Source organism: Vidua macroura, chromosome 19, assembly GCF_024509145.1.
Source record: "Vidua macroura isolate BioBank_ID:100142 chromosome 19, ASM2450914v1, whole genome shotgun sequence".
NCBI classification, from domain to species: Eukaryota; Metazoa; Chordata; class Aves; order Passeriformes; family Viduidae; genus Vidua; species Vidua macroura.
This window is the reverse complement of record NC_071589.1, coordinates 12979313-13006028: the sequence shown is the minus strand read 5'-3', so window position 1 is coordinate 13006028 and position 26716 is coordinate 12979313. Positions and strand designations below refer to the sequence as shown.

The 26716-nt window shown below is 53.0% G+C and overlaps 1 protein-coding gene across 2 annotated transcripts in view; it reads left to right on the top strand.

Annotated features, from left to right (window-relative positions):
* The first annotated feature begins 10416 nt into the window (after positions 1-10416).
* Positions 10417-26716, top strand: part of RPTOR (regulatory associated protein of MTOR complex 1) — a 100918-nt gene continuing 84618 nt past the window's right edge. The window contains exons 1-3 of one of the 2 annotated variants that reach the window (XM_053994546.1): positions 10417-10990; positions 22099-22201; positions 24241-24323. In XM_053994546.1, the coding sequence (XP_053850521.1) occupies positions 10829-10990; positions 22099-22201; positions 24241-24323 (348 nt within the window). In that variant the 5' untranslated portion in view covers positions 10417-10828. The remainder of the gene's footprint in view (positions 10991-22098; positions 22202-24240; positions 24324-26716) is intronic. The other variant, XM_053994547.1, reaches the window with a different exon arrangement.

Genomic DNA, 26716 nt, shown 5'->3' with positions numbered 1-26716 from the left:
TAGATTTAGGAGCTGTGTGGCTGTAATGGAGTAATGGAGCCCCTGTTTTTAACTCTTCTCTTGCCTCTTCCCAAGCGCTCGGTAGCAGCTGATTTATGGCTCTGTAGCTGAAAAGAGCTGAGCACAGCTCTCAAGGACCCTCGCAGATGATTTAGCCCTGAACAGGAGCCAGCAGGCACATTTGTACTGGTGATGGACGAGGATGGCTTTGGACAGCCCAGGGTGCTGCCGGCCCGTGGCCTCTGCCCGTGCAGAGGTGAGGGGTGCCAATCTCCCGTCTGCTGCGCACTAACCTCCGTGTGGGAGCAGCAGAATCACCAGTGCACAGAGGACAGTTTTTTAAAGTGGACAAATCTCTCTAATCCCAGGAGCTGGAGCCCCAGGGAGCAGGCAGTGGAAGCTTTCTCTCCTGCTTGTGCAGCCTGCTGTACATAAACCATCTCCTGTGGGGTGATGCTGATTCCGCATTTAAGTCTCCTCTGCGGAGTGGGAACGACGCGATCCATTATGGGATGGAGGCAGCTTGAAATGGGAAGCAGCAATGGCTACACTGCCAGAAGCTCAGCTCCCTTTGTCTGGGCATGGAGCTGCTGCTTGTGCCCGTGCTGTCCGTCCCCTCCAGCCACATCCCCAGCCCCACACCCCCATCCCCAGCAGGCTCAAAGCAGGACAGGGCACAGATGCCAGGATGATTTGTCTTTTTTTTTTCAATAGAAATACTTGTTCTTGGGGAAACTGCAGCAAGGACAGCATCTCTGGCCACAGCACCGCTGCCTGTGCAGAGCCCAGATGTGAGGGGGTCAGATCACCTGCAAAGCCTTTTCCTTTTGCAGCTGGACCAGGCACAGGGAAGCAGCCCCAGCTGCTCCATGGTTCTGTTGACAATGCTGTATGTGCAAAATGGGGTTTTTTTGGTGCCTTCTAAAGGGTGCAGCTGTCACTAGAGCAGCTCAGGCACGGGGTGCAGCCAGCGCACACACCGTGTGTGAGATGGAGTATTCCCTTCTGTGGCAGACACATTCTGGACAGGAGTTGGGAATTTTGCTGCATTTTGCTGCAGTCTTTCTTTGCAGATCTCTCCCTCTCTGTTTCTCTCCCTCTCTCTCTCTCCCTCTCTCGCACATTCACTCTCTTCCCATTTTCCCTTCCCTTGCTTTCATTGTTCCCATCTCACGAGCCAGTCTCCTCCTAAATTGCCTGACATTTACACTCAGTGAGGCTCGGGAGTGTGGTCTCTGTACCAGTAGGTCTCTGTGATGCTATAGGGACACAGATCCTTTCATTACAAATAATTAATTTAGCTCCATATTGCATAACATCCTAAAAAGCTTTCTAGGGCAGTCTCATGCTAGCTGGATGCACAGTTCCTATCAATATTACATTACATTTGGGTACAACAGTTATGAAGTTTCATTAAAAATTTAATTTGTGGTTTAAAACTGCAGCATCCCCTTAAAAGTGCAGCAGAGAAACCATTCCGGGTGCTGGAGGACCGAGCTGGCAGCAGCCAGAATTGCAGGGAGGGCTGCAGAGGGGCCCGGGGTGGACGAGATGTTCCCGGCACGGGAGTGCAGGGCCGGGCTGGAGCAGGGGGAGCTGCCATGGGGCTGGGCCGGGTCCCCTTGGGTCCCTGCCCCCTGCGGTGCCTTTTTGAGCAGGGAGTGAAGCTTTAAGCCCAGAGCGGCCGGAGCCCATCCTCGCTGTGCCCACCTGGGGTGGCTTTTGGGCGAGGAGGGCGATGCCCGGCAGGGCAGGGAAGGAGCGGGGCGTGTGCCCGGGGCTGTGCGGCCGGAGCCGAGAGCCCCGGCGAGCAGGACGCTGCTCTGCCCATGGCAGACACGCCTGTCACCCCTCTCCGGTGAGAACGGAGCTTTCTGTGGCCGGCAGCGGCGCCGGGAGGCGGCGGAGCGGGGCCGTGTCGTGTCTGGGTAATGAGGTTTGCGGTGACGCCTCGGCAGCGGAGCTGAATGGAGGCAGCTCCCCGCACCCCACATCCGCCTCGGAATTGATTTGTGCAGGAATTCCCCCCTGTCTGCACACACGCACGTCAGAAGAGCCGCCAGCTTTTCCTCCCAGACCATCGCTCAGGTCGTTTTTCAGCGCTGTCTGGATTTCCCTGCAGTAAGAGAAAGCGAGGGAAAGCTGAGGGACGGATCCCAGCCCAGCGCTCCCAGTGCTGCTCTGGGACTGGCCCTGCTGCCCCGGCTCTGCCTCAGGGGTGCTCTGGGCTGTCACAGAGCTCGGCTCCCCGCAGCACCCGCCAGTGACAAACGTGCCTCCGAGTGTCACAACCCCACCATGGTCATTTCCCCCCCGTCCAGCAAACGAGGGGGAATTTGCAGCCGAGGTGGGGGCTTTCAGGAGTCAGCACGGTTCTGGTGTTTGTAGGGCTGCAGAGATCACTTCCCCTCCCCCAGTGAGGATAATAATGGGGAGTGGGTTCCTAAATCCTTTAAGCTTCTTTGATAGCTTCAATATTTATCTGTAATCCTTCTGGTGCTTCTGAACAGACACAGCTCAGTGTCCCTGTTGCTCTGGCGCTTCTTCCCACCTTGCAGTGTTCCCTTTTCGTGGGAGAAGAGGCAGGGCAGGATGAGAAGGAAACATCAAAAGCCGGTGACACTGCTGTGCCCTAGTTTTTTCCATGATTATTTATTATTTTGCAGTCTCTTGCTCCTTTTCTCCCACGCCCTCTGTGGTGTTCTGTTACTGTGCTGTGCTGGGGTGACCCAGGCTGCACACCGGGCACCCCCAGAGCTCCGTCCTCAGCCGAGGGGGAGAGAAAATAGAGCAAAAGCCTCGTGGGGCAAGATAAGGGCAGGGAGGAATCCCCCAGCAATCAACACCGCGGGCAAGCAGGCTGGACTTGGGGAAATCAGTTTGTTACCAATCAAATCAGAGTAGGATAATGAGAAATAAAAATGAAATATTTAAACGGCTTCCCCTCATCCCTCCCTTCTCCCCAGGACCATCTTCACTCCTGAAGCCTCTCCCTCCTCCCCTGCGGCGACGCAGAGGGGTGAGGAGCAGGGCTGTGGTCAGCTCATGCCATGATGGCTCTGCTGCTCCTTCCTCCTCGTGCTTTGCAGCCGGGGCTCCCCCACGGGGCACAAAAGGCACCCCGGTACCCCCTCCTGCATTAACCTGGTCACACAAACCCCAAACACGTCTGTGGAGACCGGGAAAGCTTCCACGGCCAGCTTTGGGATGGATGGATGGAGGGATGGATGGATGGATGGATGGATGGATGGATGGATGGATGGATGGATGGATGGAGGGATGGATGGATGGATGGATGGAGGGATGGATGGATGGATGGATGGATGGATGGATGGATGGATGGATGGATGGATGGAGGGATGGATGGATGGATGGAGGGATGGATGGATGGATGGATGGATGGATGGATGGATGGATGGATGGATGATGGATGGATGGATGGATGGATGGATGGATGGATGGATGGATGGAGGGAGGGATGGATGGAGGGATGGATGGATGGATGGTGGATGGATGGAGGGATGGATGGAGGGATGGATGGATGGATGGTGGATGGATGGAGGGATGGATGGAGGGATGGATGGATGGATGGATGGATGGATGGATGGATGGATGGATGATGGATGGATGGAGGGATGGATGGAGGGAGGGATGGATGGATCTGTGGCAGGACAAGCCTGGAAGGTCCATATGGAGCACATGGATCCCAGCCTGGGTTGGACAGGTGGGAGTGCAAGCGTGGGGACAGGAATCAGAGAGCTGAGCTGGGCTCTGCTCCCAAACAGGGAGCAGCTGGAGCAGGGACAGGGAGGTTTGGAGGGGTCCTGGGTGCTGGGTGGGGGATCTGAGGTGCCAGAGCCAATTCATGTTGGAGGGTTTGGGGTTAACACACAGAAGGTTTTAAAGCCAGGATGGAGAAAACCACGCCAAGGCCAGAGGGATTCCCTGGGCTTGCTGCTGTGAGGGCTGACCCCGAGCTCGAGGGCGGCTTTTAGTGGGAAAAGGGATCTCAGGATGCTGAGAGTCTCTGCAGAGAGGCTGCATTAGGGCTGGGGGGCATCAATTCCTGTACAAGGTCGAGGCTCCAGAAGCTGCAGAGAGACTGAGGGTGACTGGAAAGGCCCAGGAGCTGCTTCCAGGCTCTGAGTGAAGCTGGAAATGCTTTGGCTGCTGTGCAGCTGGCATTTCCTGAGCTGGAGATGCAGGGGATGGCAGGGGCCCAGCCGGCTCTGACACCCCCGGGGTGGCAGTGGGAGCCTCAGCACGGCTCTTCATGGTCTGGCAAAGCTCTGGGCTCCTGCACACCTGGCAGGAGCACATTTGGTTCATGGTTTTTCACACTGGAATTGCAACTCCATCCCTGCCCCTGGGGGCTGGCACCGTCCAGCCGTGCACTGGTGACGTTGTCAGGGGTGTTCTGGGGGGAATTGCCTCCTGCAGGGCTCTTCTGCTTGGGAAATGCAAAAGAAATGAGTCGTGGATCCAGAAGCTGCTGGCAGTGTTTCCAGGGACAGGAACTCCTGGCAGGGGCTGGGGAAGTGGAGTGTGCCTGTTGTCCGTGCCACAGCCCCCCTGTTCCATCAGCAGGGGAATGGGGAGTCCTCAGCCTGCTGGAAATCCACACGTTAGATTTATACAGCGTGTAAAACCGCTGCAGGGCGGATCCTGCCCGGGCTAAGTGACAGAAGTTTGTGTGGCTGCTCCTCCCACTGCCAGGAGCTGTAACCAGGCTGCTCACCCTGTGCCTCACAAAGCCACAGGATTTCAGCACACACGGACCGTGAAACCCACCAGCACTTAGGAAACAGATGGTGCTCAGGGTGTCACTCCATCAGGAACCTGGGTTTCCTCCTAGGCGGGAGGAAAAGGTTTCAGCTGATGTATTCCATGGGAATGGTCTCCTCATGCTGGTTCCACAGGTAAATGCATTTCCCAGATGGAGGAAGGGATTTTTGGGTTCCTCTCTCCAAACCAACGCTGCTGGTTAACCCTCCACAGGCGAGCCAGGCTGGGTTTCTCCGTTCTGGGACTCTTTTGGTGGGATCCCAATCTCTTGGTGGTTGTCCCTCTTACCACAGATCACCAAACCAAACCAGTTCTGGTTCTGGTTCCGATTCCAAAGCAACCTCCCCATCTTTGGGCTGGCATTTCCAAAGGCAGCTCCATGAAACAGCTTCCAGATTCCCAGGCCCCAAGTGAGGACAGGATGAGAAATCCATGTAAAACGCTGAATTATTTATTATCAGCCAAAGGGAAAGGTCGGGTCCTGCCTGTTCCGTGGGAACGTGGGCTGCAAAAAGAAGCCAGGACTTTTGGGCTGAAGGCTTTTGCCAGCCCCGGGAGGAGGCAGCGGAGCTCCCCGGCTCCTGCTCCCGGCGCTTTGGGGCGGCTTTGTCAGAGCTGATACCGATCTACAACAGCGACGTGCTGCTTAAGGGAACATTTCTGCACTTATAATGAGAAAACCAGAGGATATCCGCCGAGCTGACATCGATCACGTGCAGTTAAACACACATAGCGCCATCACCTCGCAAATTGCCCGGCCTGCGAGGAGACAAAGGGAGATAATGATAACGGATGAGCGGCTGGGAGATGGATGGCGGGGGCTGGAGAACTCTATTAGCAGCTCCTCCAAACCCTCCGATCTATCGCATCCCCGACTATCGAGTGCAGCCTCGCTCAGGCTTTATGAGGAAAACAGCTCCATTAGGCAGCCGATTGCTGTCAGTGCGCGGAGGGGTCATTTGAGTCTCCCCTGTGCCGCCGGGAACACAGAAATCTTTACATTTGCGCTGAACTGAAGTCGCCTTCGGGGTCAAACGCGGCGGCTGCTTCACGGTCTAAATGACTTCCAACTTGTGTACTACCTGGAATCCGAGGATGTCAAATGCACTCATTAACTAAACTCTACAGCCGCTGATTCATCCGGAAACTCGCCCTTTTATAGCTCAGGGGAGGCAAAGCCAACAGATAAAACGCTCAGATAAATTTTCTGCTTCCAAAATCTGCATCACCTTTCCTTTCTCCCTCTCTTTTCTTCCTCGGTGAAAAATTTCTCCTGGTGTCAAAGTGTTTCTTTCACTAAAACTGCAAGGAGAGGTTTTTGACCTAGTATTTATTCTGGCCTTTTCAGCGTGAGAAGAGAACATGAATCGCTGTCATATTCCCAACGGGTGCTGCTGACTGAGATGCCACTTTACACCCTTTTTGTGTCTCCCACATTTCTGAGGCAGTTTGACTGTGCTCAGAAGAGCACATCCCATCACACCGGGGGCTGCGGCACTGCAGAACAACTGGCATGGGAAGAGGCTCAGGGGGCACCTCCTCACTCCCCAAAACTCCCTGGCAGGAGGGGGCAGCTGCGGGGGGGGGGGGGGTCAGGCTCTGCTCCCAGGCAACAAGAGGACAAGAGGAAATGGCCTCAGGCTGTGCCTGGGGAGCTTCAGGTTGGATATTGGGGAAAGTTTCTTACTCCAGAGGGATTGTCCAGCCCCGGCACAGCTGCCCGGGGCAGCGGGGGAGTCCCCATCCCTGGGGGGGGATTTAAAAGCCTTGCGGATGTGGCACCTGGGGACACGGTCAGTGCTGGGGAGTGGTTGGACTCGATGCTCTCTGGGGGCTTTTCCAGCGCAGAGGATTCCGTGGTCCCTGTCTGCGCAGGGAAAGCCTCAGTTTTCCATCCCTGCCCCGGTGCCCGTGCTCGGAAAGCCGGAGCTGCGGCAGGAGCTGCTGCCCTGCTCCTGTGGGGAGGCACCAGCACCCCCCAGCAGCTTCGGGGTGCTGGGGATCACCGGTGCCTGTGTGAGGACTCGATTCCTGCCCTGCAGCGCCGGGAAGAGCCGCGGCTGCTCCGTCTGGCAGGGGAGGTCAGCGGGAGCCTTCCCGAGACGGGAGGCGAAGTGTGAATCATGTGAATCGTGTTTTGATGCGGATTTGATGCTCCTTGGCACAGGGCCCCGCCCGCCCCCTTCTCACCTGCCTCCCCACGCCGTGCCCCCGGGCCCGGCTCACGTCTGCGGGAAGCAGGGCAGGAAATCTGTGCGCACGCATGAATAACAGCGCTCAAATCCGACTTGCTTCAGAGTAGATATTCTTCCCAATAAATATTTTACCCACTGTCTTTAGGCTGTAAAGCTGCCCCGACTGAAATGTTAAAACAAACCTGTCGCCCTGGTTATCAAGAGTTTTCTAAAGCCTTCTGAGTTTGCATTCTTGTAGAGAACTTTCCCCCACAACTTTCTGTAAACAACCTGTTGTTTTGCATTCTTTCACAGAGGTGGAGAAATTTGATGCACAGGTAGTTTGTCCAGTGTCCTTGGAGAGGTGGCACGTTCACCCTCCAATCCACTGGCACCTTTGGAGAACTATAAAAGATTGGAGTCAGAGGAAATAAATGAATCTCTTCATCGTGACCAAAGCTGTGCTGCGTCGTTTTTGCTTGTGTCATTTGGTGACACAAACCTCGTTTGTTGGCCCCTAAATGGCCCAAACAGGCAGTGCTGGGCTGGGGGGCTGCCCTGGGGAAGGAACGTGGCCACCTGCACCAAACACCTGCCCTCAGAGCCCCAGGGAAGGTGGCCTGGTGGCCTTTGGGCTCAGAGCTTTGCATCCAGCTGACTCACTTGGCGACCTGTGGGTTTGGGTAATGAAATCGAAAGATAAGATCTCCCGTGATATTTATGAGCAACATTCTTCTTCCCATATCTGTATTTCTTCCTGCCCAAAAGTGGAATTAGAATTAGATGGCTGAATAAGGCAAAACAAAGGACATCGACAGAGGCTGAGATAGGAGGATTTTTCATTAAAAAGAGTGACAGGTGGGAGAACGTGTCCAAATGTGTTTCTGGCAGATAATCCTGCGTTTTGGGTTTAGGGCATCACTCACCTGACATGACGCCTCCACTCCTCCGATTCCCTGCGAGCAAGGGGGCAATTTAATCTGTAATTCTGTCCAGAACCGGGGCTGTGCATGGAAAGGGCGCTCCTGAGGGCAGCAGCGGCACCACCTCTGCCCCGGGACGGAGCTTTGGCTGCAGGGAAGGCTGCCCGGGGGCAGGAGAGGGTGGAACCCGCAGCGGGAGCCGTGCGGGGGAGAGGCCAGCCGGAGATCCCCCGGGAGCGCTGTGTGCCCGCAGCCAGGGCACCACTGGCTGAAAAACGCCAATCACTTGGTTTTTAAAATGTTAAAAATGTGTTAGTAATAGAATAGTTATTAAAAAAAAAATAGTAATACAATTAGAGTAATAAAAATTTAGAGTTAGGACAATCACAAGACAATAAAAAGCAAAGAATTCCGGATGTCTGGGTGCTCTCGGGCACTCAAGCCACGACAAGCATGTTTTGTGAACAAAGCAATCACCTCAAAAGCAACAGCCTGTTGCATATTCATGTATCCCATACATGATGCATAAATTCCCTGCAAATTAAGAATTTTTCTGGTTTTTTGTCAACTTCTTCCCCTTAATCCTGGTGGTTCCATAAAGATGGAGAGGAGGTGGAAGGATGTTTGTCTTTTCTGATAAGGAGGCTGTGACTCTTTAGGTTTCCTGTGGCTGTTATCTCTGTGCAAAGATTATTCTTGATTATCTCATCCCTTTTCTTGAGCTAGTAACATCGCAGAGTTTCTATTTTAACATGATGTTATAACCTGGAACTGGATTTTACACACTACTTAAAAAGGATCAATACAGCATTACAAAATAACCCTCCAGAGCACATACAGTATTCAATGTAATATTTGCGAAGAGCCAATCACAAAATAGGCATTTTTCACATTAGCGTGCGTGTGTGGGTTACTTTGTGTGGCAGTGCAGGTTGGAAATAAAGACCTTTAGGGTGCCCTCCCACCCAGAGCGTGCCAGAATTCCGCGGTTTTCTGGTTTTGTGTGGCTGCTGCTGAGGAACTCAGGGAAGGCGAGCAGAAATGGGGCCACGGGCATTTTCTGCAGCCTGGCAGCTCCTCCTGATAACGATCACGCAGCCATCGGCACGAAGCACCCTGAGCAAGGATTCAGCTCCTCAGCGAAGGGAAGGAGAAAGGGCAGACCCCAAGAAACACCGCTTGAAATCTCCCAACGTCTTGTAAAGAAAGGCCCTTGCATTGCAAATATTCCACGGGTGTCGACAGGCGGGAAGTGTTTATGGAAACGATCGGTGCTTAAACCGAATTCCACATCCTTTCACCTCTGCTTTGAAGGAATTTTTACACGGAGTGTGAATGCGGTGTGCGCTGCTGCCGGGGGCAAACACGGAGGAGCTCCCTTGGCAGCAGTGTTTGACACCCGCTGTGACAAATGCGTATTTTATGATCGGCTTTCCGCAGTAGTTACAATGAATATCACGTGTGTGATGTTGGGAAGTTACGCTGTATTAGCTCTCTCAAGTGGTGTGCTGAATGTATTTTTAGGTCATAACACAGTGTTAAAATAGAAACTATGCTATGTAAGATACTTTATAACCAGCTCAAGAAAGGGATGGGATAATCAAGGAATTCTTCGCACAAGGATAACAATTACAGAAACCCCTAAATCTTCCAGAGGAGAGGAATTTATGGCTTTCCTTACCAACAGAAATGAACTTCTTCAAGCCTGACTGAGACTCAAAGGCGCCTGGGGATTGACAGAAACTTTTTGACAAGTACCAGGCGAATTTCTTGTTTTAAATAAAATATATGCATAATCATGAGGTGTTTTGTATATGCAGCAGGCTGTTGCTTTTAAGGTGATTCCTTTGTTCACAAGGCATGCTTGTCGTGGCTTAAGTGCCCGAGAGCATCCGGACGTCCGGAATTCTTTGCTTTTTATTGTCTTGTAATTGTCCTAACTCTACATTTTTATTACTCTAATTGTATTACTATTTTTAATACAGTTTATATATAATATTTTATAACCATTTTATTATTATTAAACTTTAAAAATTTTAAAAACCAAGAGATTGGCGTTTTTCGCGCGCGTTGATTTTTGGCAGAGCTTGGGGTGAATCCCCTCGGGTCTGCCGGTGCAGGGGGCTGCTCCAGGGATCAGGGGCAGGGACAGCGGTGCCACGGAGGGACTCCAGCAGGAATTCCCCCATGGAAAGGGCGCTCGGGGATTGGAACTGCCCAGGGAGGTTTGGAGTGCCCATCCCTGGCGTGGCCGAGGAATTCCTGGATGTGGCACTCACAGCTCGGCGCTGGGCACGAGGTGGGGACCGGGCACAGCTGGGGCTCCACGGGCTGGGAGGGCTTTTCCAGCCTCTGGGATTTTGGGATTCTGGGATTCCCGCGCCGTCCCCATGGCAACGCGCCGTCCCCATGGCAACGCGCCGTCACCGCGGCGGAGCGCGCGGCGCGGCGTGTCCCGCGCGGCGGCCCGTACCGCGGGGCATTGTGGGCCGGGCAAGATGGCCGCCCCCGTGCCGCGGTGCTGAGCCCGGCCGCGCTCGCCGGCGCCCCGGGACGCGCGTCCCGTCCGCCGCCGCCCGCCCCCGGAGCGCAGCTCGCCGAGCCGCCCTCGGCCCCACGGTGTGCGAGGGAGCCGCGATGGGCCGGGCGCGGTGCCCGCCGCAGAGAGCGCGGGGCCCGCGGGGGTAGAGGTGCGAGGGAGGCCCCGGGCCCGGTCCCCGCCGGTCCCTCGGTGCTCCCCGGGCCGCGCCACCGAGCCCGGCCGGGGCCGCTGCCTGCGCCAGGTGAAGGCGCCGCGTGCCCCGGGTCCGTCCTTACCCGCGCACCGGGGAGCGCCGCCCCGCTGCCCTTGCCCCGTCCTCCCCCCTCCGGCCGGAGGGGCCCCCGGCCCCGCTGGGTGCCGGGCTGGACATCGCTGCCCACGTGGAGCCCGGCGCTTCCCCGCCCATGGAGGCTGAGATGCTGCAGTCGCCTCTCCTGGGGCTCGGGGAGGAGGATGAGTCCGACCTGACGGACTGGAACTTGCCCCTGGCCTTTATGAAGAAGAGGCACTGCGAGAAGATCGAGGGCTCCAAGTCCTTGGCTCAGAGCTGGAGGATGAAGGACCGGGTAATGCTCCAGGGCACCGTGGGGTTTGCAGCAGCAGCACTCGGGGCACAGGTGGCAAAGGAGTCGGAGCTCAGGGGGCGCTGAGCTGCTGCCAGGTGAACCGCTGCCTGTGGATGCCAGCGTTTGTGTGCCGGTGCTCGGTGCGGGATTAGGGCAGCGAACCTGCAGCTGCCTCAGGCAGCGCTGCAGTGCTCACAGCGCTGGCTCCTGGAGCAGCTCCGTCACTGAGGCCCTTTAGAACAGCCCCGTGTGCTCCGGGCACGGCAGTGAAGTGCCCGAGGTCAGGAGGAGCAGCGGGTGCAGGAACTGCAGCTGCACAGGAGCTGGGGGGGGTTTGCAGGGTGCTGTGTGCACTGAGGCTGTCCTGTGGACAAACAGCTTGTGGGATTTTGGAGGCAGGACACGGTTTTCAGACAGAACTCTGGCTGTGTTACAGCAGGAGCTCCTGGGGTTTTGGGGACAGCAGGAGCTCCTGGGGTGTTGGGGACAGCAGGAGCTCCTGGGGTGCTGGGGACAGCAGGAGCTCCTGGGGTGCTGGGGACAGCAGGAGCTCCTGGGGTGTCTGGGACAGCAGGAGCTCCTGGGGTGTCTGGGACAGCAGGAGCTCCTGGGGTGTTGGGGACAGCAGGAGCTCCTGGGGTGTTGGGGACAGCAGGAGCTCCTGGGGTGTCGGGGACAGCAGGAGCTCCTGGGGTGTCTGGGACAGCAGGAGCTCCTGGGGTGTTGGGGACAGCAGGAGCTCCTGGGGTGTTTGGGACAGCAGGAGCTCCTGGGGTGTCTGGGACAGCAGGAGCTCCTGGGGTGTTGGGGACAGCAGGAGCTCCTGGGGTGTTGGGGACAGCAGGAGCTCCTGGGGTTTTGGGGACAGCAGGAGCTCCTGGGGTGTTTGGGACAGCAGGAGCTCCTGGGGTTTTGGGGACGTGTTGTGTGTTCCTGACAGCTCTGGGAGTGACAGAGACACGTCCCAGCTGGGAGTCTGGGATCCTCTGCTGCCTCTGTGGGACACCTTAAATGTCTCAGTAAAGAGCAATCAAAGCACCTGAGACATGTCCTGGACCATCATCTGCACTCATTCTGTTCTTGGAACCTGCTTAGGGTTCCAGCCTTGCTGGCTCTCCCAGTTCTTGAACCCATAACTTTGTGTTTCTGGCTGTGTCTGGGTTTTTCTGGTGCCCAGATTTCCGTTACGTTTATGATCCTCTTGTGACAGGATGGAATAACTTACTGAAACTTGCAGGCTGTGATCTCTTTGCCCAGGCTGAGTCTCAGTGTTCCCAGGGTGGTGACTGCATTTCTCAGAAGTTCTGAGCCATGTACTGAAGGTGGGACTTGGCAGCTCACTGCTGGGTCGGGCTGAGCGCTTTGGGTGTGATTTAAAGGCAGCACAGACACCACGCTGGGTGCTCTGCTCCAGAGGGTTCTGGCACACAGGAGACTTTCTCCAGTAGACTGTGGAGGTGTGATGAGCTTGCTGGTCTATTTTAGGTGCCTCTGCCTTCCTGAGATGCTTCCTGTTCCTTCATCCCTGATCTGCAGAGTCGCCTGTTTCTAATTCAGGAATGACTTTGCCCTGGTTGTGCTGATCAATAGGTTGTGCAGCAGCAGCACAAGTTCAGGGGGTGCTCAGGGGTTCTCTGTGGCTGCTGTGAAATGTTTCACGTGCTTGCTGCCATCAGTGGCCATCCCAGCCCAGCTCCTGCTGCCTGATCCGTGGAGCTGCAGTTCCCTCCTCTGGGACTCTCCGTGCCAGAGACGTCGTGGTTGTTGCTGCTGCTCTCTCTGGGGATGAGCTCAGTGGGGCTGGGCCCTGGGTCACTCTGCAAGATGCTGAATCTGACTCTTGTGGAAGAAGAAAATAGGAGCAAAGCTCGAATTTTCAGTTTAGTCCTTTTTTCTCAGTCAGCTGGAGCCAAATGACTTCACCCCAGGGCCAGTGGTGCGGCTCAGGTGTCGTTTGTATCTGGGCAGCTGGGTCAGGGGTCCTTTGGACAAACTTGCTCTTGTGTATAATTACTTCTTGTTTAAGAGCAGGTGCATAGGAAGATACCAAAAGCACGTAAAGACACTTGAGAGAGGAAGAGCAGCTGATTTGAGAATGCTCAGCCTCATTACTTTTAAATCTCAGCAGCTATTTGCCACGTCTTGTGTTTTATTCCCCTTTTCAGCTGTCACTGGCTGTCTCCTGAGTGCTCGATGAGAGGGAACAAACACAGAACTGGGGAGGGAAGGGGATGAGGATGGGGCTTGGATTGCTGCAGGGGTGATGTCTGGTAAATATTTCCACCCAGTGAGCTCGAGTTTGGCTAATCCTGCAAAATAGTTCATAAAATCTAATCTGGTTTGACCTCGTGTCCGTGAGCAGAAGGTGGAGGGAGGGAGGGCAGCTCACTCGTGCTGCTGTTTTCCCATGGCCCAGCTGGGTGTGACAGGTTTGTCCAGGGAAGGGAGCACCTGGAGAAAAGGCCAGGAGCTGTTTGTGGGGTTTTCCTGTGAGGCAGTGCTGGTGTGAGGGCAGCCTGTGCCATCAGGGTGAAAACTGATGGGCTGTTGATTTTCCCCCTTTTTGTTCCTGGACTGCTTTGTTTTGCCCTCTGGCACCATAAATTAATTACTTGTAGTTTTAGCTGTCTTCGGGAAGTTTCCTTTCCTCTTCCCTTGCCTTCCAGCACTGTCCCCAGTGGCCCGGGTGCTGCTGCAGCCCTGTCAGTGCCCACAGCCCCTGGTGTCCCTCTGCCCCTCCAGCCCAGCCCCTTCCTTCCCTGGGGGAGCCTCTGTCCCCCTCCCCAGGTCTCTGCAGCTCCTGTTGTCTCTTGGCTCCCTTTCCCACCGGCCAGGGCTGATGCAGCCGAGGTGTGCTCTTCTCTCTGGGCTGCTGCTGCTGCTGCGGGAGCTTCCCTGCGGGCTGGAGGGGATGTGCCTCTGGCTGGGAGCTGAGTGTGGACAACACTGCAGGAGCTTCAGTGTGATAAGGAACTCCTCCCAGCCCCGGCTGGACCATTCCCCGTCGTTAAACAGCCCAGCCTGTCTCTGAACGAGGAGGTGCTCAGAGGTGAGCCCGGACCAGGCTCTGCAGTCCCGGTGCAGGGCAAGCTGTGCCATTTCCCCCTGGGAATGCGGGAGCCCCGAGCAGTGGCAGATTTTGCCTTATTCATCGAGGAGTCATGGGGAGCCATCCGAGCTCTACTACAGTTAGAGGAAGTGATTCACACATTTGGGAGTGGAATGACTCTTCTTTTCATCTTGCTTTGTTGCTCTAAAAACCCCAGAGTTTGTGTGAAGTTGAAGGTTCTTTAGAAGGCAGAGCTCTGATAAGGGGAGAATCAAATCAGCAGAGTAATGAGTGGTAAATATAGAGAAAATAAGTGAGAATTCACTGGTGTCCCCCGCCCCTTCCTCCATGAGGGCTGCTCTGAAAACATTTAATCCTTCCTCTCCCCCTTCCATGGACTGCATATGCCATCAAAGTGACACTGCTTTGATCTATTATTTATTTAAAGAATATTTTTAACACAAGAGGGTTGGAATTATGCTTTGTGTATTGAATTAAATCTCCCAGCCTGGGTAGCAACCAAAGCATATAACTTGATTTAAAGAAAAAGGCTCCAAGTACACCAGGTTTTACTGACAAGTTACTATTAAATTCGGAATATTTAAATTAAGATTTGCTGTATTTATATTGATTTCTAAGATAAGCAGAGAGCAACAAAGCTGATTGTAATAGTTTCACCTCAACATATTTTTTTCCTGCTGCCTCATAACTTGCTGAGTGAGAATTAAATCCTGCTTTTACGAGAAGAGGAATCCACAATTAGGTTTCTCTGGAAATGCAGATTTAAGCAGGACTGCATACCAGTGTGCTTGATTCAGCCGGGCAGAGTTGACCTGCCTGCACAGGACAGCCAGGGAAGTGCCCAGGGTTTCTGGGGAGCTGGGCTGGGCTTTGTCTCAGAGCTGCTGCTCAGTGCTGTGCTGACCTCCTCCCCTGCCTGCCCAGGGGTTACTGATGCCCCTGGGACTGGAGCTCTCCTGGCACTGCCAGAGCTGATAACCCATTGGTACATTTGATGTTTGTCTCCTTCCTCTGTTCTTCTCCAGCCTCTTTCAGTGGATTAGCTAATGAGTTACTCAAGGCCAGGTTTGTGTTGATGGCATCCTTCAGTGTGGGGTGTGAGGGGGTTCCTTCTGGTCTCCTTGTCCCAGAGGCTCTGCCAGCAGCACCCTCACCAGGGTTTTTATTGCTGTGTTTGCATTTATTGACTGATCCTTGCTGAACTGGGACGGGGTGACCTCGGGCTCTTGCTGGGTCGGGATGGAGCAGAGAGTAATTAGTCTAATTAGTGCAGTGCTGGGCAGAGCAGGGGCAGTGCCCAGGGGAGGAGGCTGTGGGAACAGCCAGGGGTGGGTCAGGTACTCCTCTGCAGCTGTGGATGGAGCCCTGTGTGGCTGTTCTGGGTTTCCTGCAGCCTGGCAGAGCCTGCAGCAGGAGCTCAGGCTGCAGCCAGCTTTGTGCCCTCCAGCCCATGGCACAGTGAGCTTTGTGCCCTCCAACCCATGGCACAGTGAGCTTTGTGCCCTCCAACCCATGGCACAGTGAGCTTTGTGCCCTCCAACCCATGGCACAGTGAGCTTTGTGCCCTCCAGCCCGTGGCACAGTGAGCTTTGTGCCCTCCAGCCCATGGCACAGTGAGCTTTGTGCCCTCCAGTCCATGGCACAGTGAGCTTTGTGCCCTCCAGCCTGTGGCACAGTGAGCTTTGTGCCCTCCAGCCCATGGCACAGTGAGCTTTGTACCCTCCAGTCCATGGCACAGTGAGCTTTGTGCCCTCCAGCCTGTGGCACACTGAGCTTTGTGCCCTCCAGTCCATGGCACAGTGAGCTTTGTACCCTCCAGCCCGTGGCACAGTGAGCTTTGTACCCTCCAGTCCATGGCACAGTGAGCTTTGTGCCCTCCAGCCTGTGGCACACTGAGCTTTGTGCCCTCCAGCCCATGGCACAGTGAGCTTTGTACCCTCCAGCCCGTGGCACACTGAGCTTTGTACCCTCCAGCCCATGGCACAGTGAGCTTTGTGCCCTCCAGCCCGTGGCACAGTGAGCTTTGTGCCCTCCAGCCCATGGCACAGTGAGCTTTGTGCCCTCCAACCCATGGCACAGTGAGCTTTGTGCCCTCCAGCCCATGGCACAGTGAGCTTTGTGCCCTCCAGCCCGTGGCACAGTGAGCTTTGTACCCTCCAGCCCGTGGCACAGTGAGCTTTGTACCCTCCAGCCCGTGGCACAGTGAGCTTTGTACCCTCCAGCCCGTGGCACAGTGAGCTTTGTGCCCTCCAGTTCATGGCACAGCCAGCTTTGTGCCCTCCAGCCCGTGGCACAGTGAGCTTTGTACCCTCCAACCCATGGCACAGTGAGCTTTGTGCCCTCCAGCCCGTGGCACAGTGAGCTTTGTGCCCTCCAGCCCGTGGCACAGTGAGCTTTGTGCCCTCCAGCCCATGGCACAGTGAGCTTTGTGCCCTCCAGCCCGTGGCACAGTGAGCTTTGTGCCCTCCAGCCCGTGGCACAGTGAGCTTTGTACCCTCCTGCCCGTGGCACAGTGAGCTTTGTGCCCTCCAGCCCGTGGCACAGCCACAGGAAGGATCTGGAAGCTCAGAGGGATGGAGGGGCTGGGCCTGGCCAGGCAGGGCCAGCGTTCTGTGCCCTCCCCACAGCCTGGCCCTGCAGGTGGGCTGGTGGGCCTGGTGGTTTCCCTGCTCTCCTGGGGGCTGGGGAAGGTTCCTGGTGCAGAAGTCATTTGCTGGTGGAGCACTTGGCTCGGGGATTCCTCCGGGAGAGGCGGCTCCTGATCAAACGCTCCGAGTGCATCCCGAGCTGGTGACTCCCGGGGATGTGAGGGGCTGGCCAGGAATGGCTGGAAGGAACAGTTTGCAGGGAAGAGCTGGAGCTGCGTCAGTCAGTCGGTGCCTGGGAAGACGGGCACCTCCTAAAGGCAGCGCTAGACAGGAGTGGGAATGCCGTGGGGCGGGGAGGAGAAGCCTGCAGGAATGCAAAGCAGCGAGGAGGAAACCCCTGGCACAGATAAACCGGGAGTGACATCGGGGAGACGCCTCCTGTCGGCTCCTTGCAGGCTGTGTAAAGAAAGCAAAGATCATAAGAGTAAAATGTTTGCTTTCTATTATTTTTAAGAAGTGATTGACAGGGAAGGAAGCCCCACTTTGGCTCTAAGCATCCCAGAGTGGTTGGAAAGCAGAGTTTGGCTCTGTGCTGTGGCAGACAGGCTCAGCCTGCTCCAGTCTGGAGTCTGAACCTGGAGCACAGTGCTAGCACCTTGCACCTCTGGGGGCCCTGGGCCGCCGTGTCTGTGGATGTCACTGCTGTCACACAGAGCAGCTGCACGCTGATCCCAGAGCAGGGCACTGGGAAGTGCCGTGGATGCCTGGGCAGTGAGTGGGCAGTGGATACCTGAGCAGTAACTCAGCCACGAGCCTGGCAGGTGATCACAGCACACCGAGGGCAGCGGCTCAGAGCGGGCTTCGCTCCTCTCTGTGAGGAGCTGGAGCCGTGGCTGGCAGCTGCCCTTGCTGGGCACAAGAAAGCCCTGAAGAAAATTCAGAGTGGTGGTGCTGAATTCCGAGGTTAGAGAAGCAAGCCAAGCCCTCAGGAGGAGCTGATCGAGGAATCTGGAGCAGGCTGGCACACCAGGAACTGACTGGGCTGCAGCTGCCTGGAGACAACCTGCAGAGCTGTTGAATTATTAATGCTAACTTGAAGGAGTTCTCTGCATTCTACTGCTTCTCTTGCTGTGGAGGAGCACATGGAGATTTTTTTTTTCCCCGTAACAATTCATTTATCTTAAACTTTACATTAAAATTTTTTTCCTTGAAACGGAAAGCTCTTCTTTTAAGATGCTTTACCTTGCAAGTGGAGCTGAAGGGGCAGCAGGGAGCTCTGTTCCCCTGGGTGGGGGAAAGTCGTGTCCAGGTGGGATAGGGAGGGAATCGTTCCTGCCGGAGCCTGGTGCTGGTTCTGTGTCACAGAGTGTCTGTTCAATACCTTCAGCCTTTTCTGATTTCAGGCAGATTTCCACTGTTCCTCAGTGGAAGGTGGTGCCAGAGCCCCGGGGATGATGCAGGACCGATGTCACCACTTGTCTCCTCTCAGCTGGGAGCCCAAAAAAAGGGAAGGTTGGCAAAGAGCCAACAGGAACCTCTGGTGTTGCAGAGAGAACTGAGCTCGAGGGAGAACAATGTTTCCTCGTGTTCAATGTTGCTGTTCCTGCTCTCTCTGGAGACCTCCTTGATGGAGCCTTTCATGGCAGGTCTCCAAAGGAGCCCACAGGCAGGAGTTACCTGAGGAACACCTGGTGGGGAAGAGATTTGTGCTAAATCTGTAAATGTGAGTGGAGAAAAATGTGGGGGAAAAGGCTTCAAGGAGGGAATGGAGTTTCCTGCACAAGCAGGAATTTGTGATTCCTGGCCAGGGAGTGTTTTCAAACGAGGATTTGGAATTTGGAAATTTGTCCCAGGATCTGTGTTTAATGCTGATAACTTCACCCTCAACTCTGTAAAATAATGTAGCTGCATATATTTCCTGTTTAATGCTGACTTAATCTTATGTTTGTATTAACTCCCAGAAGCAATTTGAACTCACTGGCATAAACCCAGGCAGGTTTCTAACACTTGAGTGTTCATCTGGGTAATGTTTAAGCAGAAAGTTTTCAGCTTGCAAATTGCAGTGTGAAAATCAAATATTAATGGGGTCTAAAACGTCCAGTCTGAGATGTACCACAAAATGCAAAATTTCTCATAAATGCACTGACTTGTTCTTGGTATTACTTGAACTAGAATATAAAGCACTTCTATGGCTCTGACTTCCAAACCTGGTCTCACTCAGGCTGAAATAAATGGGTGTCTTGCTTTCAGCCTGGCCTGGAGTCACTCCCAGGGATGCTCCAGTGGGATCAGGTGGGCTCTCTGGGGTGATAAAACTTCACATTATCAATCAAACCCAGAATGTAATGGTTTTTTTCCTAGTTGAAAATACCTGCAGATCTGCTTGGCCTCTAAATGAAACGAGGTGAATTAGGAATATTGTAAAAGGCCTTCAGCATAAGGTGTACATTTTTGTGTCAAATGCTTTAATAAGCAGCTTCTCCCCAGGGCAGACTCAGAGCTCCCTCTGCTCCCCCAGTCCCATTTCTGCTGCCTTTGGGATGAATTCTCTGCCATCACTTCTCAGCAAGAGCATTTTCACCGAGTGGGTTTTGCCATTTAAGTATTGCAGGTTCTGACCCAGCGTTATTAAATCACTTGAAATCGGGTGCAGTACAAGCTGGGGAGTTGTATCCCATTTTTTAACATACAAATGACACTCCAAAGTGCAGAGCCCACAGTAAGAGCTGCTGTGGTTTGATCTTGAGCCTTTGCTGACAGAGCATTTTGGGTATTGGTTTTCTTACAAACTTGCCAAATGTCCTCCTGCTTCATTCTTTAATTCTAACAAAAATCCATAGAAATGTATTCTGATGGATATACTCCTGAAATGGGGGAAAGAACATTTCCACTGTCTTAATGACAGATGAGAATGTCCTCGTACTGCTTCTATTAGGAACCTTTAAATATGCAATGAAGTTTCTGGTGTGTTCCAAAGTAGTTTAGAAATGGGAAGAGCATTATTGGGTTTTTTGGGCTCGGGGATTTTTTTTTTTTTGATCAGTCACATGCATTGTCCCCCCAAACCCTGGCTGAGCCTGGGCTGAGCCCCAGCGTGGGCAGCAGGGACCGGGATTGTCCCCTCTGCCCCTCAGGTGAGAGCCCACCTGCAGAGCTGCCCCAGCTCAGGCAGGAGCTGGAGCTGCTGCAGAGCCCAGAGGAGGCTCCAGGATGAGCAGAGGATGGAGCAGCTCTGCTGGCAGGAAAGGCTGGCACGGCTGGCATTGCTCACCTGGGCAGGAGAAGCTTTGGGGTGACCTCAGGGCGGCCTTGCAGGGCCTGAAGGAGCTGACAAAAAACGTGGAGAGAGACAATTTCCAAGGGCTGGAGTGCCAGGACGGAGGGAATGGCTTCCCACTACCAGAGGGCAGGGATGGATGGGGTATTGAGAAAAAAATCCTCCCTGTGAGGGGTGGTCAGAGGGAGAGGGATGAGCTGCAGCTCTCAGGTGTGCTCCTGTTAGCAGAGCTAACGGTGTGGAGTGCAAGGCTTTCCATCCTTCAGGGGAGGTGGCAGAGGGGAAATCACCCCATTTGTCTCTGGGATCAATTCCTGTTCCTCTCATGGGTTTGCTGTCAGTTTTCCAGGAGAGTCACTTATTTAAAACCCCGAATCTGGGAATGGAAAATAAATATCAGCCTGTTCAGCATAAGCCACCAATCAGACATTACCAGCAAAGTATTGAAAAATAAGTCAGTATTAGACTGCAAATGGGAAACAATAAATAAATGAGATGGAGAAGATTGCATGGCAGGATACTTTCTCTTGCAAGGATGATTTATGTGTTTCCATGTCTAATAAGTCATTTTGGGTGTAGTTTTCTGCGTTTCCCTGGGGTGTTGAGCGTGTGTGTGGCAGCGTGGGATGGTTCTGGCAGTGTTCATGCCCTCCCACCCCTGCAGCTCCCTGGCCTCCCTGGGGAGCTGGCAGAGCCTGGGCTGTCTGGGGAGGGGTCCCTGCGGGCAGGGCAGGGGTTGTGCAGTGCCCAGGAGGTTTTGGGTGGTGCTTTTGGGTGGTCCATGACACTCTGAGCTGCCCGGGCCAGTCAAGGCTCTGCAGGGCAGGGCTGCACCTTGCAGCTGCCCCTGGTTCTGCCAGCAGCTCTGCTTTTTCTGGGATGTCCCTGAGGGTGACAAAGTGCTCCTAGGCAGTGTCCTGAGTGCTGAACTGCAGCTCTGGGCTCTCCACCCCATCCATGGGCAAATCCTGCTCAGGGAATTCCTGCCCAGGCTCCTGTTTCCATCTCTGTGCTGCAGAGTGCTGCTTGCTCCTGGGTGATTCCTGCCACGAGGAACTCCTCCAGGATTTGCAGGGTTTGTTAGCCAGAGCAGGGTTTGGGATGAAGCCATAAACCACAGTTCTTGTTGATTTTTTATTCCATGTTCCCATCGTGGCCATGGGAGTGAGGAAACATTGCAGGATTTCTGTCCTGGTGTAGAGCCTGTGAATGGTGTCTGGCTGCTCCAGTTTCTGTCTAAATTACACATTTATGTGGCTCTAGGGTTTCCTCTAAGTGTGAAATTTGGGATTTTTTTTTCCCCTACTGTTGTGGATTGCATGGAGCACCCTGGGGAGGTGGGGATGTGGGTGGCCTTGCTGCAGGCAAGCCCTGAATGCCTGGAATCCCTGAGAGCCTCCTCACTGCTTCTGTTCCCTGCTCTGCTTTAGGTGTTGGCAGGAGGGAGTCTAGGAAAAAAGCCCGTAAGGATGTGAAGTGATAATTTTCAGGCAGTATGTTTAGCTGGCCAAGGTGGTTTGTCATTGGTTTAAGGCAGGTTTTGGGTGCCAGGGGAGGCTGGGTGGGTTTGGGCTGGGTACATTTGTGCTGCCTGGGTGGGATAAGCCCACGTGGAGCAGCAGCTGGAGCCACGCCAGGATTCCTCCTTACAGGGCTCTCCAAGAAAACCCAACACAGGAAGAAAACCAAATAAAAAATGCACTAAATATGTTTGTTTTGGTGTGTGTTTGTTTGTTTAATTTTCTCACGGTTTTGTTTGTCACTTGGGGGTTTTTCCATTGTAATTCTTTTAGTTTCAATATTAGAGATCACACACTGCATTGTAATATTGGTCAGGGGCCCTGAATAGCATTGCCTCATGTTTTAATAATGTGTTTCAGTTGGACAATGGCTAATTTAAGATGAGTAGCACAAGTTCACTGGTATCCATTTCCATGCTCAGAAAGAGAAGAATGGGCTCTGGAAATAATAACAAAAATAGTAACATGGAGTCTAAGTACTGTTCTAATAAAAAATATGAAAAATTTCTTCAGTCAGGCCTTGCTTAAAATAGTCCATGTGGAAGAGCAGGTAGGAGAGGGTGGTTAAAGCCCTGCAGAAGTTCTGGGAGGGTGAAGTTTGGAGCCCAGGGCGTTGCTGTTCCTGCTCTGAGGCTGTGCTCTTGTCTTTGCAGATGAAGACTGTAAGTGTTGCCTTAGTTTTGTGCCTCAACGTTGGTGTGGACCCCCCAGACGTGGTGAAAACAACTCCCTGTGCCCGCCTGGAGTGCTGGATTGGTGAGTCCCCGAGCCCCAGGCTCCCCTGGCTCTCAGACACTGAGCACAGCACAGGGCTCATCCCAAAATTGTGCATTCCCAGGGCTTGAAACTGGGCTGAGCAGAAGGAAACGTGGGCTCTGGTTTTTCTCTGGGTTAATGAAGAGTCCAGCTCCAAGTGCTGCCATGGGTCATCTCTCCTGCTGTGTTCTGAAATGAGCCAGCACGGAGAAAAACAGCTGTTAATGAGCTGTTTTGCTTTCTTGTAATTGTTTCAGATTTATAAATACCTAAAGGAAATCTCTGAGCAGAGACCCCTTCAGAGTGCTGGGACCTGCAGAGCTTTCAATCCCCCTTCCCTGCCTCACCCAGCAGAGCAGTGAGCTTTGTGAAACACCTTGCTGCGTTTTGAGGTGGCTGCTCCAGGGCTGTTTTAATTGGAATCATTCAAAAGACCTGGAATTATTCCCAAGGATGTCTTGCCAGCAGTTCCAGCACCTGGGTTTGCTACTTTCATGCAGCATTGCACTAAATTCCTAGGGTTTTTTGTGAAGAAATTAAAAGTTCCCTTGGTTTTGGAGAAAAAAGTCTAATTATCAAGATGAGACAATTCTGACGTAATATTAGAAGGAAATATCTTGTGTACAGAAGCTTTCTCAGATTTGGTTTTCATCTAGGAATTGGGAATGCTCAGCCTCCAGCACGTCCCACGCTGGGCACTGTAATCCTCAGCTCCGGGCTTTGACAGCCCCAGGGGCAAACTGATCACTGCACAAACAGCATTCCCTTAAAAACTTCCAGCAGGTTTTCTAACCTTGCCTTACCTGCTTTGTGAATCCCAGCACCTCAGGTTTTTAACCTGGAAATGCTGATGAAAGGCCTGAGCAGGCACAAGCAGGTGCCTGAGAGCAGTGCAGAGAGCAGCCCTGATGTCTCATTGATGCACGAGCAGAGGAGCATTGCAGAGTCATTTAAATAAAGTCATTAGTGCCTGTCATTAGCAAAGAGAATTTTGAATGCAGTTTTGTAATTAAATTTTCAGTTTGTTTATGTACACAAGTGCTCCTTCCACTTCCAGCCAACTTGAAATTTCTGAAAGAGGTAACTGGGGAAATATCTGATGGCTTTTGTGCCATCAGTCTCAGGAGCAGGGAGTGGGGGGTGCAGAAATGTCTGTGCCACATGTGCAGGGTCTGGGGAACTCTCTGGGGTACAAGTGCTGCTGTTCACACCTGAGCTGGGCTCACAGCTGGTGACAAATGGCCACTGAGCAGAGCCACGTGCAGGTCCTGCTGCACCTTCCACGTGCTTTTGTTCATTAAAGAGAAATAACTCTCAAAATCCTGCTTTCATCCTGCTTTATTACATTTTGTTTCTAACAAAAGTATATTTGCAAAAACTGGAAAAAAAAAAAACAAAACCTTCACTGATCTGGTTTAGTGCTTTTAAAATAATTGATATTAAATAGGAAAATATTAGCTTGTAGGGCTTTTTTTTTTTTTTTTTTTTTAAGAAAACTTGTTAATTGTTTAATTATATGTCCATGGTGTTTGAATAAAGCACATGGCCTGGAATTGTATTGCTATGTATGGATTGTGGTAATTATCTAGCAATAAAATTAACTTCTTAAATATTACAAATGGTACACAATCTCTGCAGCAGGAAGCAAAGGAAGTAAATGAAGCAGGATTTTGCATTCATCAACAGAAAATGTTTGTCATCAAATATTTAACCAATTTGAGTTCTAGTCATTATTTACAATAGAAACCTTATTTCATTATTAAAAGAAACAAATGCAGTGCCTCTCCTGTCTTTCAAAACAAAATTGTGTTTAGCACCTCGGTGAGAGCAATCTTCCACTTTTGGCAGTCTGTAATGGAGCTGGATTTTTGTTGGACTGAGGAATTTGGGGATCATTTTTGGGTGCTGCCCCCAGGTAAATTCCAGGAGGAGGAAGGTGTTAGTGAGTTTGGTAATGGAAGGAACCTGCAGGGAAACGTGCCTGGGTGCCCTGAGTGGTGCAGCTGGGCTGAAAGTGCTGCTGTGTGTTCTGTTCCCAGATCCTCTGTCCATGGGGCCTCAGAAAGCTCTGGAGACCATCGGGGCCAACCTGCAGAAGCAGTATGAGAACTGGCAGCCCAGGGTGAGTGTTGGCTTTTCCTGGGGCTCTCACTGCTCCAGGGCTGGAGCCTCTCCTCCACCGAGCCTGGGGCTTTTTTCTCAAGGGTTTCCAAGGGTATTTATGTCTTGGAGCTTTTGTGGCAGACATTCCTGTACAGTTATCACTAGAGAATTTCCTTTTTGTGTTTTTCCTCGTGGCCCCTTGACAGTTTTTAAATCTCAACAGCCTGAGAATTTAGCAGAAAATTCAGAGTGCCTGGAATCAAACAGGAGAAAAAGCATCTTGGAGCAAAAGGTGAAAAGAGCCCCGTTTTCTGTGCTCTGTGGCACAGTCCCTGTGCTGGGGGACGAGGGCCAGCTCAGGAGCAGCAGGTTCCCTGCGTGGGCCTGGTGGAGGCAATCCCAGAGCTGGGCTGGTTCCCTGGTTCCTGCAGGAAATCACAGCCCCTGACACATTGCAAAGCCAAACACGTCCTGGTTTATTGCACTCCACAGGGCTCTGGAGCTTTCTGCAGTAATAAAGAGAAGTTGCTGTGCCATCTGCAATAAAACAATAGGAACATTATTGAATTTCCTAGAGCTTTCATATAAATACTAATACATCCACCTTTGTCTGTTTCTTGGGGGCTTGGAATGGTTGAGGAGTGGATGGAAGGAAGACAATTTGGGGAAAACCAGGCAGTCTGGAAGACAGAACAAATCATGACAATCTTCTGAAACAGCTGACATTCCCGGGCTGGAGCTGCTGCCATCAGCACCTTGTTGGGAATGCAGGAGTGGTGCTAATTGCTGGCACTGGCTGGTGGCAGTGGTGACCACTGTGTGACCAGTCCTGTGCCATCGCTGCCAGCCAGTCCTTCTGTTCAAACACCCCCCTTTTGCTCAATACAAACAGCTTTTCTGAAAGAAAACTGCACAAGGGGTGGTAAAGCATGAAAATTCCTTGTTTCTGGAAGCTCCCAGGCTGCACAGCTGATGGATATTTCCTTCCAGGTCTTATTGAGCCCCTTTCTAAATAATTTATCAGCTTGCCATTGCTTGAAGTATTTGTTCTGATTAAATTTAAGACTTTGCTTTATTGTTGTGTAGCTACATAAATTTGTGTGCTGCGGGAGTAGAAACCACTTCAGCTGTTGTTTCCTCTGCAAAATCCCGCAGTTAAGCAATATTCAGTCATTTCATGCAGTTCTCAAATGAAGATTGTACTGGGGGAGAGGGTAGGAGATGACAGAGCTGTGGGCTCGATCTGTCTTGATAAAGAGTTCTCTGAACAAGTACAGAGTTCTTGCAATTCCGTGCAGATATAATTGAGATGCCGGTGGAAAAGTGTAGGGAAAACCGAGACAGCTCTACACTAACTCTCCCTTGGGTTTGGGGCTTAAGTTTTACTGGGCAGGGAAGGGGTTAAACCTGAGGGTAATCTGGGAAGAGGCTCAATTTCAGGGATCAAAGGGGCTGCTTAAGCAGCTGAGAATGGAAGGAGGGAAGGGAGTGAAAGTGAAGAGCACAGGACCCGATAATGCCTGACGGAGGGGAAGCTTCCCTGGCACTGCTCCTCTGCTCCGGGAACCTGCGGGCAGTGGGGAGGGAAAGGAGGGAATGGCTGCAGGGCCTGGCTGGTGGCAGCACCAGGGAAGGAGACAGAATTGCCCAGAATAAAATAACTGGAGTTGCTGTGGGAGGCTGCTCGCATGCTCTGTGTTTGGAATGTTTAGATAAGGAATTGATCATGTTGAAATGGGATCTCTCAGCTGCTGACCCCACTGAGTAGCCCTGCAGAGCCCTGCCTGTGTGAGGTGCAGCCCTATATTTAAAATACTTAGGTAATCATGTTGAAATGGGATCTCTCAGCTGCTGACCCCACTGAGTAGCCCTGCAGAGCCCTGCCTGTGTGAGGTGCAGCCCTATATTTAAAATACTTAGGTAATCATGTTGAAATGGGATCTCTCAGCTGCTGACCCCACTGAGTTGCCCTGCAGAGCCCTGCCTGTGTGAGTGCAGCCCTGTAGCAGGTGCCCACAGCTTTGCTGTGCTGGCAGGGAGCAGCACACATTTCCCTGTTGTTGGGGTGTAAATTCAGTTTTCCTGGCAGCACTGCATGCTGTGCCAGTGCAAAGGCAGGGACTGGCCTTGGCTGGAGAGTCAGGAGCCTTTGCAAACCGGGCCATGGACTGTGAGCTGCCAGTGCTGCTGCAGTGGGATGGTTTGTGGAGATGCAGGAGCTCGTGGGGATTTTTAGCAGGAGTCACTGCTCTGCAAGCCCCAGTTTGTCAGTGGAGCTGGGCCCTGTGCTGCAGCCCTGCAGGGCTGGCTGGGGAGCATGAAGGTGTTCTGCTTCCAGGCTGGAATTGTCAGAGCTGTGTGTGAGCACTGATCCCTGTACAGAGCCTGGGGGATGAGCCAGGGATGGAATTG